The sequence below is a fragment of the Equus przewalskii genome, chromosome 15, assembly GCF_037783145.1.
Source record: "Equus przewalskii isolate Varuska chromosome 15, EquPr2, whole genome shotgun sequence".
Classification (NCBI taxonomy): domain Eukaryota; kingdom Metazoa; phylum Chordata; class Mammalia; order Perissodactyla; family Equidae; genus Equus; species Equus przewalskii.
The window spans coordinates 57,947,968-57,960,396 of record NC_091845.1 but is presented as its reverse complement, the minus strand read 5'-3'; the positions used below and the strand labels follow the sequence as shown (position 1 = coordinate 57,960,396).

The 12,429-nt window shown below is 37.4% G+C and overlaps 1 protein-coding gene across 11 annotated transcripts in view; it reads right to left on the bottom strand.

Annotated features, from left to right (window-relative positions):
• Nucleotides 1–314: 314 nt before the first annotated feature.
• The window catches only part of NEK10 (NIMA related kinase 10), a 217,163-nt gene continuing 205,048 nt past the window's right edge, over nucleotides 315–12,429 (bottom strand). For all 11 annotated transcript variants that reach the window (XM_070577417.1, XM_070577420.1, XM_070577424.1 and 8 more), the window contains 3 exons: nucleotides 11,183–11,235; nucleotides 11,045–11,100; nucleotides 315–6,403 (listed from right to left, as the gene is read on the bottom strand). In XM_070577417.1, coding sequence (XP_070433518.1) covers nucleotides 6,355–6,403; nucleotides 11,045–11,100; nucleotides 11,183–11,235 — 158 coding nt within the window. In that variant the 3' untranslated portion in view covers nucleotides 315–6,354. The remainder of the gene's footprint in view (nucleotides 6,404–11,044; nucleotides 11,101–11,182; nucleotides 11,236–12,429) is intronic.

Sequence of the window (12,429 nt, the reverse complement as noted above, 5' to 3'; positions counted from 1 at the left end):
ATCAGCTAAGCCTGTCTCAGATCAGCAAAACATCTCTTAGCTGACCTACAGACACATGAGAAACAATAAATGCTTGTCATTTTAAGTCATTAAGTTTTAAGATGCCTTTTATGCCACATCTGTGGCAGTAGATAATTGCTATGTGTCCCACTGCTGCAGGACACATTTGAGCTTAAATCATATATAATTGCCTGCTTGAACTTTTTTCTAATCAAAACACTTAAAAGCATAAAAGGAGAGATTTGGGGAGCTGGTGAGAGAAAAGAGATGACCGTTTGCTGTAAATTCTTGACATAAGAGAAATTCTTTTCCAATAAGGTTGAAAATAAATTTTTAATTTTCTTTAGCATTTTACAGAGCATATTTAAGCAATAGCAAAAATAAAGGCCACTTGAATCTTTTGTATAAAATCTTTCATAGAAGCATTCCATTTTTCTTCTCTTCCAAGGCCTCCAACTCCATCATCTCCGTGTGCTCATGCAGGAAGCGTTTTGGAGGCTTTAGGACACAATCATGTGTAGAGGAGTCCTTCATCCTTCTGCCTTCCATATCACACACCATCACAGAACTACAAATATTCCCTCTAACAACACAGTGCTCCCTGCAGGAAACTTTGTCACAGTCTCTTCCTCTGATAGGAATGGGGAGGAGGTAGTGCCAACAGGAGAGAGGCCTGGGGATGGAGCTGGAAGAGAGTAAGATGCTCTCTCAGAGGCTGAGGGGAAAAAAGCAAATTGAAAGTACTTTTCCATTCTGTGGACACAAGCTTTTATCTTGGACCTGATACTATCCAGAGACTAGAAGTTCTAGGCACGAGATGAGGGGCTGCCCTTCTTTTCAGAGGACAGCTCTGTTCTTTTTGATCCTCACAAACTCACCACTGGGAACAACAGGATACAGGAAGCATCATAATTCAGTTTGGATTCACTAAATGTCAGTAAACAAAATGCACTGAAAAGATTTTTAAGTGATTTTTTTCTTTCCCATCTTGGGAAAGCTACATGATGGAATCTTTCTACAGCCTGATTATCAGCTAGCTTACTTGCAAACAACTGCAGTATCTTGAAATGTTCCTTTTCTAATCTAGCTAAATGTAAACGTATTCAAATCTGTCTGAATTTACCTATTTAAGTTCCACATATATGTCTGTAAAATTTGCATTGTCAGATGAAATGGGCCTGAGGCCCTGGATGAAAGATGGGGAAGAAAACATGGTCGCTAGGGCAGAAGCACGTTCACTTAATGGTGGACAAAACTGCTTCTTCAGGGAGTCTAATATCTTTAGAATGCTTCATAGGGAGCCTGTCCTAAAGAGTTAACCATCAAGTTACTGGGGAGCCTTAGAAAGCCATCTGCTGCTATTCTGGATGGTCAACTTACTGGTGACAGTGCCAATATAATGGTTCAAGGATAACTGTATGCTGGGGAAAGATTGGCTCAGCTGCTCCCAGGAGACCCTGCAGCGGGAAGCATTCAAGTTCCTGGCCCCTTGCCAATCACTTCCCACCCTGTGACTGGCCTGTTGCCTGCTGGGCAATGCCAGGCACTGGGGAACCGTTTGCCTTCTGCTTTCCCTCCAACTTCTCAAAGCAGTTTTTATTTGAGGATCATCTCCCCTCCTGAAAGATTCATCTTCATCTTCACAAGTTAGGATTTCACTTCTGAGTGCTTACATTCATTCACCTCCCTCAGTGCAATGTTGGGTTCATACAAATACTTCATATGTTCCTTCTTGACAAGAAGTGTCCCTAAACCAGCTCCATTTCCTTCAGAATTTGCTAAAGTATAAGGTAAACTCAGAGAGCAAGGAGGGCAAGGAAAGCTAAAATTTCAAGCCATTTATAAGTCTTATATTCTTTTTCAGAATCCCGACTCAAACAGCGCTTGAAATGTAGAACTAAGTCAAGGGTTCAGAATATTATTATAGAAGTGACCTTCACAGATTGACTTCACAGTTGCTAAGGCCTTAAAACGTGTGTTCCTCTTGTTATTTCTTGGACAAACCTCTCTCTACTTATTTTTTGGGACCAGTTCCTCACACGTTTGCAAAAACTTCAGCTAATTTTTCATTTGTGAACTCTCCAGATCAATTCCAAGGATCCATCTAGTTTTGATGATTACCTGTCAAAATGACAGTGATTTTCTATCAAGACAAAACTTCTCTTTGTTCAGAGGAAACAAGGGTAAGCTACTTCCAAATGATAGCATCTAAAGAGCCATGTATTTGCTAGGAGACACTTCTGCTACCTCTAAATACAATTCCTGGGCACAGTGCAAAGCTTCATACCACAAAATGGGAAAAAGGTAGCTTGTCATGGTTAGAGGAATAATATTCAGTTTTAAATAGAGAAGAGAGTTCATTGACTTTTAGAATAAAGCGAGAAACTGTATTTAAAAAATTCTATTATTAGTTAATTGCTGCATATATGTAGTTAAAAAAATCTAGCATACCTCACATACCAAGAATGCTGCTAAGATTTTAGGGTGCGTTATCTTCACCTTTAAAAACAACTACTGTCCGTGGACCCAGACGGAGTGTAAAATTGCAACAGCCATCAGTCACCCCACCAAAATCATAAAATCCTTCCTGTCCCTCTTGAAAATCTCAAAACAACATCACAGCAGGAATGTAATCAATCATAACAGTCATATTTACAACATGCAATTTAACTGTAATGACATATAAGAATTCTGTTATCACAAAGGTGCTTCCCTGAGACATTTGTGTCTTCCTATCATCCTGAAAAACAGCCTTCAAGGGTAAGCATACTGTTAGCAGCACATTTCAATTGAAAAAATAATCTGTCCAAAACGATGTAATTTCCATCAAAGTATATAATCTGAAAGAGATCATAAATGTATATGTAGAATACGCTTATTATCACATTTAGTTGTCGAACATGAAGAATTTCATATTTGAACGGAATTTCACCCAGAGTCAAGGTCCATATATGGAAGCATTGAGCTTCCCTTTCTTAGGAGCCCTTCATAGCTGCATCTCCAGGATGCCAAGAAGCTGATTCTGCCCTGATTCCTTTGACTTGCCTGTTTCCACAGTCAATTTCTGTGCTCATGAATATACACTATAAAAAAAAAAGGCAAACAATACAAGTAGCTTAAAAAGAAGTTTTCCTGCCTTCAAATAGAAGCTGAAGTCATTTTTAAAGGAATCCAGCATATTTAATCCTGACCACTCCAAATAAAAGAGAAAAATAGCGGTAAACATATTTTGCAATTCAGCAATCAAAAAGAAGGATGTGGATTCCATGATATTAATACTGATAGAACTGACTAAACAATATTATTGCCTTCACACATCTTAAATATAAGTAGTGATTAACTGATGATATTGCTGTAATTGCACATAATCAACCAGTCCTGTATTTGTTTTTGAATATCAAAATTCATAGTATTTAATAAGTCATAAATGGTACCTCTAGGAGGTACCTCTAGGAAGACCTTAACTCCTAATCAGTTCCATCATTGGGTAAGACTTCATAACAGGGCTTCTTAATTAGGTTCTGCTTTAGAATGCAAAACAGATTGTTCACACTGCCCAATGCCACACAAACGTCACATTAAACTCCAGCAGCATTTCTCTAGAAAGTTTCTGAAATTTATCCATGAGCACTGGGTCTAGTGTGGATGTTACTATTCCCCGAGGATCTCTAACTAAATAGCACACATCTGGAAGAAGACCAGGTCAACAGCCAGTAAGCACATAAGCTGGCTGCAGTCACTTCCCTGAGAATGGAACATTTTGCTTTTAAAAAGCAAATGAAGGTTTCAAGTACACATATTCAGTTAGAGCTGGTGGATCAAAATATAACTCACTGAAGTATTTGTGTCTCGAAAGTGATCTGAAAAGCCTGATTCATATTCTGTCCCATACAAATATTCAGTGACTGAGAATTAGATGAGTTCACAGGGATCTCATCACACAGCAAATAATTAAAAATTATACAAAAGGAAGAGCACATTTTTAAATGCAATCAAAAAGAGCTTATGAGGCCTATTAAGTTCAAGTAACAACTTCTCTGCACGGTTCAGATAGTCAAAATAAAATGATCATTGTTGTTTTATTGTGAGGGGAGGGGCTCCTTGTTGGAAGGTTAGAAAGTGAGGGCTTTTGAAAAGTTAGCTTCATTGTTGGGATGTGACGCCACACACGAAAGGCTCCCTTCCAAGCCCCTAACTTTCCCTTAAAGGTTAGGTCTTGCACTGGGAGAATGTTGATTCAGTGACGGTGGTAGTTTAAGCGGGGATTCAAATAGAACACATTCATCACTTCGGCAAAAGAATGCATCTCCAGCATAGAATTGGTGGCCTAACGCTGCTATTAAAAAGGACATTCATTTGCTTATTTTTGTGACTTCTTACTAGCTTCTAGCATAATAAATGCCATTCGTATGGTCTAAAAGAGTTAGTTAAATAGAAACATTTTGCTCCCTGTCTGGTCAATAAGGTCAACTGTATGCATTTAAAAATACCTTCAAATAAATAATTTCTCTTTTCTTATCAAGCTGTAAGCTCTGAATACTATTCTATTTTACTGTACATTATCATTTGAGAAAGAAATTTATTGTTCAGACTTTCGTCCTGTAGCTCGATTCATTTCTAGATACTGGCTTCTATCACAATTAAAATACGCGCCCCTGTAGGCCTGTGTCTCCTACACAACGAGGAAATGTGCCTCTTTCATACACGAAAAGATATGAAAGATAATAGTGCAGGTTCAAGTTAAGTTGGAATAGGAATAAAATTTTGCCTGGTTTAAGTCAACAAAATCACAGCATTTTGATTTCACATGTAAATTTCACATATGGATGGAATTGGTTTGAAAGCTGAAACTGAAATTTTCCGTTACTGCACTTGCATCTATTATTTTAAATTACAGTGTATTTGTAATTACTAATTTGGTTTAAAGACAAAGATTCATTGGCAATCTTAAAAGACACTGGTTAAAGGGAATTTGGATATCACGTAAGTATTAAATATACTAATTTTAAAAATAGCATGGATTTGCATTGAGATTTTTCCATACTACACAAAAGATTATTGTGCTTCAACCACTGTAAATATATTTAACTAAATTCTATTTAGTTGTGCTAAAAATATACCTATACAAATAAAAACAACAGAACTCAGTGAGAAGTAAATAAAAAGCATAATTTCAGCTTTCTGATGACTAATTATATAGAATCAAAATGTTCTTTAAGTAGTCAGAAGTGCAGTCTGATTTGGCAATAAGGGCCTTTCTTGACATTACACCAGTTATAAGAAGCCAGTTGAAGAGACTTTAGCCCAATGAGAATCCAGAAAATTTTCATCATAAATGCTCCCTACAGGAATGGGACACTGGCATCTGATTTCTCTTTTTTAGGGACATTTCAATGAATAAAGAAGGAACTTGTGCTTTATTATATAACTTATTTTCATTTCAAATTCCCAAATGATAAAAGTTTTAAAACAATGTAGGTAATTTTAGTAAAGAGGAACTTAGAATAAGGAACATTGCATCTCTCTCATAGATTCTATGAACCCTTCAAAGTGCTCTAAAAACATTATAAATTTGATTAGCAGCAAAGCATTAGCCTAGTCAAAACTCCCCCTTCCCCCCACATATATGTACATATACACACTGGACATCAATATATTCTATTAGTCTACCTTAAATTTGACAATTTGACAATTTGACAGTTATTCCCAAAGGCTGTGCAAGGTTACAAATACTGTCTACACCTTATCACGGTTCAAGACCACTAGCACCTAAGTGCTTAAGAGAGAACCAATCCTTTCATTAAAACAAACAAAAACAAAAACAATTCAATCACATATTTTGAATTTCTTTTAGGATTAAAAAAAATAAAGAGATACAGTGAATCACCCAATATATTATTATTTTGAGTCCTATAATTTTCTTTATCTAAAACTATTTTTTATACATAGAAGGTTAGATGCCTTTAAACATAGTTTCAGCAATCCTAAGTATAAAATATTCCTTTGAAAAATATGACAAGGTTTTGTTTTTCTTTTTAACTTGGAGGAAACTTCTGTGAGGAGTGGGTTTTCTTCCCACAGATGAATTGTGCAGCATTTTCTTCCAGGAGCACACTGAGAGCGCTGTCATCCTGTATATAATGCGTCCTAGGAATGGAGCCTCCAAGCACACAGCCGTCATATAGCCTAACACCAGACCTCCAGAAAGAGGTCCTGCGGGCACCATGGCATCTTGGTCTTTTCTCTTCCACTCTCTTTTAGCAGCACCCCATCCTTGGGCATCTTGCAGCAGTAGCTGAAGTCCAGAACTTGAACTTCATGGGGAAAATCAAATCCATTCAAAACACAGCATTTTCATCTTTTGGTTGGGTGATTCTTGGTCCCCCACGGATAGGAGTGATACCTAGAAGATTCAGAGTGGAAAGAGTTCTCTGTAGTCACAAATATTTTAGTTCACACATTCCATTTCAAAAGCAGTCACTCAGGTATGTCAGCAAATAATTCACAATAAATAAAAAGGTGATTCTAAACATAATAGAAGGCGGACATTTTTAGAAAGCTACCTTTTATTAAAGTTCAGTGTTAACATTGTCTTCCTCAAATTATGCACTCAATAGGAATGGATACCCATTTATAGTGGAAAAATAAACATTCAAAGCAGCTTGTACATTTAAATGCCTATGTACATTAAATATCTGTTTTACTTGTTCATTAGTTAATTCGGGGAAAAAGCACAAGTTGATTGGATGTAGATTTCTTTTTATATTATATATCAGTACTTCTCAATACCTATTGCATTGTTACAAAATGAAACATTAATATATACTTTTAAGTACATAAGGATGATACGCTTATCATCTATTCACTCACAGAATTTAAACAGTTTTACTCTCACAAACAACAATGATAAAATTAAAGCAAGCTAGGCTGTATCCTTCTGGTAAGGAAGCTAAATGTTTATACATGTACAGTTAATTGTACAACCCTGCAAATGATCAACACTAGAGCTCACGCTGGGCTGGCAAGTTTGTTTTTTACTTTGTTTCATTTTCTTTGTACTTTCTTCCTGTCCACTCAGTCCTACTTCCCCTTCCTAGAAATGAGGAATCCCCCATTTTGGTTACAGATCCTTGCTACTATTTCTGTTTCTGTTACCATTTTCTTTAGCTAATGCAGCATTTTGTGCCTGAGACATTCTTCCTACCAACTGCCCAAGTAGTCTCCCCATTATTTAAACCGTTCTAGAAATCTTCCCCAAAGATAGCTAGTAGCTAGATAATGGCTTTATCCTGAGACTTTTGGTTTGAAAATGGCATCTCTCTATCCCTAACTAAATATAAACTCTATGATCTAAGCTGAAAATGTGCCATATCTTGGCTTAATGCTTTAGTTGCTGTCTGGATGCTTTGTAGATGTGTGCATAAGTTTGAACTGATAGTCTTAAGTTGTAAACTTGAGTAATACAGGAATTGCATATGTAATTCTCTCCATGTGGTGATTAATCAAGGTCATTTAACAACATTTTGCAATGATGATGACAATGACAATGAAAACAATTGCAGATATGACTAGATACTCGTGGAGGAGTTAAAACAATGCTTCCCATTTCTAACCGTATTACTAGGGCAGCTTTTCTCAACTTTTGTTCCAAGTGAAAGATGAGTAATCACTGAGATGAACAAGGTCAACAGATTTCTTTCCTACAGTACATCTCAGAGTCTTTTATATGGCAATGTGTGTCAACATTCTCCAAAAAGGGAAAATCGTACATTCAGAGTTTCCCAAATCTATTTGGTCAAAAAATTTTATTTTTCAGGGAACATCTATTAACATGTTTGATAATCCTGGCTATTCTATGGAACCTATTTGGGAAAATACATTCTACTGATTCTAAATATTGAGTCTAAAAATCTCAACATGTCCTGTGATATTTAGCATCCTCTATCCTTTGACTATGGAAAAATCATGACTGTCACAGCTGATCTGATTCATACTTGGAATTATGTGTATTTCCAGCTTGTGAAGTATTAGGTACTTCTAAGCCGAGTCTGACATATTTCTTGAGAATTAATTGGGAACACCAGTAAACAAGCAATGGCTTTATTCACAAGCCAAGGGTTATTTTTACTAGTAAACTGTGAAGACTGTTTCTCCCAAGATATATTCTATCATTGTTATTAGAAGCTGAAAAGGGAACACTATGGCTATATGGATTTTACAATGAGTGATTTATTTTATTTTGGAGGATTTTAAGAAAATTTTATGTCATATCCAACATATTTTGCTTGAACTTGACCATTTAAATCATATCTTCATGACTTAGAATTCTGAATATAATTGTAAATAATTTTTTGCCTTCATTATTAGGCATTTTTTGGTAAAGATTGGCACTTGAGCTAACATCTGTTGCCAATCTTCCTTTTTTTTCTTCCTCTTCTTCTCCCCAAAGCCCCTGGTACACAGTTGTATATTCTAGTTGTGAGTGCTTCTGGTTGTGCTATGTGGTATGCTGCCTCAGCATGGCCTGATGAGTGGTGCCATGTCCACACACAGGATCCAAATCAGCGAAATCCTGGGCCGTGGAAGTGGAGCACACAAACTTAACCACTCGGCCACAGGGCTGGCCCCCATTTTTTAGGCATTTTATTATCTATTTATCATAATACAAAAATTTGCAATTCTTTTAATACAGGAATATATCTTTGGAAGTAGAAGTAATGTTTGATTTTTCAAAAACTTGATAGTAGAACTAGAAAAGGATAAAAATTTAAAAATAAGACTGAAATTAATTAATTGTTTGTTTGTTTGTTCATTTTTTTGGTGAGGAAGATTCACCCTGAGCTAACGTCTATGCCAATCTTCCTCTAATTTGTATGTGAGATGCTGCCACATCATGGCTTGATGAGTGGTGTGTAGGTCTGTGCCTAGGATCTGAACCTGTGAGCCTCAGACCAAGGAAGCAGAGCGTGCAAACTTAACCACTATGCCACTGGGCTGGCTCCATGAAATTATTATTTAAAAAGGAAAAATAACAGCTCTTGTAAAAGCTTCCCTAAGTTCCTTATACACCTGGCTTTTTATTGATATTTAGTTGATTTTCTGCAAAAATACGAAGTTATTCATTGCCTATGATCCTGAGTCTCTGAGAAAATGTAGATAAAAACATGACAAGAGTGACCTCTGCCCCCTTTACAAGCCAAGGGCACTTGAAATAATAAGATGCTGAGAGTCAAGAACAGAAACATTCATACTATTTATGAAAGGCTGGATGTACTCGGCCCAAGAGTTGAAAATGAAAACTCAAAATCTCTCTAGGGATGGTGGGAGGAGAGTGATTATGGAAATTTCTATTAACAATATACCTTTAGAAAATGAGACTGACTCATCATTTCTCTGCAGTTACAAATCACAACAGAACTAAATTTACAAAGGTAGTATTTTGGAAATATATTGTCAAGCCAAAAGAGCAAGCAGTTGAATAATCTAATGTGTGATTCAGAAGAACAACTAGATGAAATAGGAGAAGTAAAAAGAAAATATTGGAGACTGAACTAAGCTCAAAAAAGAATCTCATTTCCACATAATGACCTTAACAGGATGTTCTTGAGATCTCTCTCTCTCTCACCATGGCTAATAGTTATTTTAGGGGAAGACTTCTAGAATAATTTAAATAGCAGTCACAAAATAGCTTCACTAGCTGGAACAAAAGGCAGTTCCTTCAGGCATAAAAGGCCACTTTGGGAGAACAAACTCCACAGGACTGTGCCTCCACAGCAATGTTGAGCCCTTATAGAATGCTTATGTGGTTGTTTACAATCAGTTTGATGATTCAGTTATGTTGGGCTCCTTGAAAAAGTCAAGAGACCACTCATGTGGAGTAGATACTGTCAGTGCCCATATCCCCTCACCCATAGCACTTCAAAGCATACTGGCCTGATTTCCAACTGCCAGCACCTGAACTTCTTTTCCTGAGGATTTCTCCGGCCTTGAGAATCTACTTGGTCCACCTTTACAGGGGCCAGAAACGCCAGGGAACTAACATCCTCTAGGGAATGACCTCAAACAGAATGATGGAAATTGGAGGACAAATACCCCAGCTCCCTCTCTCTTTGAGTGGGCTAACTGAGGTACACAGTCTATACTGGCTCTCTGGATCCCACAGATTTCCCCTGTGGGATCAAGCTCTAGTCACTCAATGGTAACTTTCTTGAAAATGAAAACTTTATTGAATTATTTCTTCACTCCCCTGCCAGTGCTTCCTGGAATTGCCTTTCAAATAAAGTAATTGTACTCAAATCTTTATGCCCAACAGCAAAATTGCAGGAATCCAGAACTGGATGAAATTGATAAAATAGAGTATATTTTTAGAGCACCAATAACAGTCACATTAGAAGATAACATACAGCCCCAGTAAACTGAAGTTTCTTATTTAGGGTAAGCAAGTGGCAACGCATAACAACAAATCTCTTTCCCACAAACACGCCTTAGATTCACCGCAAGTGGTTCTGTTTAGTTGCATTTTCCCCCTTGCATTCTACACAAATAATGGGTAGATTTCAGTGATGGAAATCTGAGTTTACAGTTCTTCTAGAATGGAACAAACAAATGCTTAATTAAAAAAACAATCTGGAAATGCTTTTCCATTTCATTATTTTTTATGGGAGTAAATTACTACTAAGTGATTACCTTTTCCTTTTTAAGAGAGAATAAAGCAGCTGCATCCATACAAAAGCTGGGCAACATACATAAAGTAGAGGAAGATGGGCACGATGTTAGCTCAGGGCCAATTTTCCTTAGCAAAAAGAGGAGGATTGGCAGTGGATGTTAGCTCAGGGCTAATCTTCCTAAAAAAATTTTAAAAGAAAAAGATGGGCAACATACAGTCTACCCATGGTAATGTCTAGTCTAAGCCAAGATATTTTTTAAAACTGTTTAAAAAAAAAGCTGGGAAAAAAATCCTTCTTGAGTCCAGGATAGAGAAATCAGATCTAACATCCACGGGTGTTGATTGATCTCACATTTGAAAGCAAACTCTAGATCTCACCTGTTAGAAGTAAAATTGTAATAACCACTTTCCTCTAGGACTTCTTCAATCACAGTCTAAAGATGAAACAAAAATCAGGTTAGTATTGAATTAAAAGCAACAGAATAAAATCATTCAGAGGCGTTGCAAAAACCTTACCTGCATCTGTTCATATGTTACTCCCTCCTCCAAATCAAAGCTGGTGGGTAGATCTGAAATAAATTATGGAAACTCTGACATTTGGTTCACATTTTCTTAGTTAGACTTATTGGCAATTATGACTCAACTGCAGCAAAAGCAGGTCAATTTCTTAATGATGAAGATGAGTGCTTACAAGCCCATTTCAAATTATCTTGGTTTTGAATATTCAAACTCTTTGTTTCTCTTCCTTTAATAACTGGCTGCTTTCGGGGTGGCCATGGCAAAATAGTACACAAGATTTATGGGCATTGCTCCTGGTATAAATTGGCCAATTAAGTTAGGGGTGTGTGTGTGTGCGTGCGCATGTACACACTCGTGCACATGTGCATGTTAAGGATGGGTGCAGAGTGATTCCAAACAGAAACTACTTGATGGGTGAGTTTTCTGCTTAAGAAACTCTCCCTAATCCATAAGGCAAAAGGGTAGATATGTGTTAGAACGAAATTCTTACAGGGAGGCAGAAATACACAAGGAAAGACAACAAAGATCTGACCCTTTCATATGGCTGCCTAGACAAAAATAAAATACATTTAATGCCACAAGACAATACTTCTTTTGATGTTTCATCTAAGTATGATATATCAGCACCTTAACCCACCGCGGGGCCACCCAAAGCAATGTTGACCAGCTTCCAGTCAAATCAATCAACAGTGACGTATGTGGAGGCCCAGAATTTCCTCTGCCACTTAGGGGGAGACAAAAGAGAATGGATTGAAGGTTGCGAGGAGGCATGAGGATGTGAATCCCGGCAGCTCATTTTTAAAGTCCAGCTTAAAGGTGTTCCCCAAAGGACCCCCAGGCCCTGCCTCTTTGCTTTTGCCGAGCCTGCTATGACAAGGGATGTGCCTGGTATGCTCTGGGGTGGGGCATCCAGCTGCCATGGAAGAGTCTGTCAGCTCACTCTCAGGCCACTGAGAAACTTCCCCGAGCTGCTATTGTAGGATGTCTGGCCTCCAGACTGACTGACCTGCCTTGGGGACGCTATCGAAAGCAAATGACTTTAGACAACAGTTAACTTGATCTTAAAGATTTCTCAGGAACTATTTTAAGTGAAATTCTGCCCACACAGGTTAGCTTTATGCTAGGAGTCCAAGACTTAGAGGAAGTTTGATAATTCATACGTGAAGTGATTTGCCTAAATTAAGCAACAACAAAAGCACAACAGAAGTGAGTGCCTTTCACAGATGGGGAGATGGCAAGTCTTT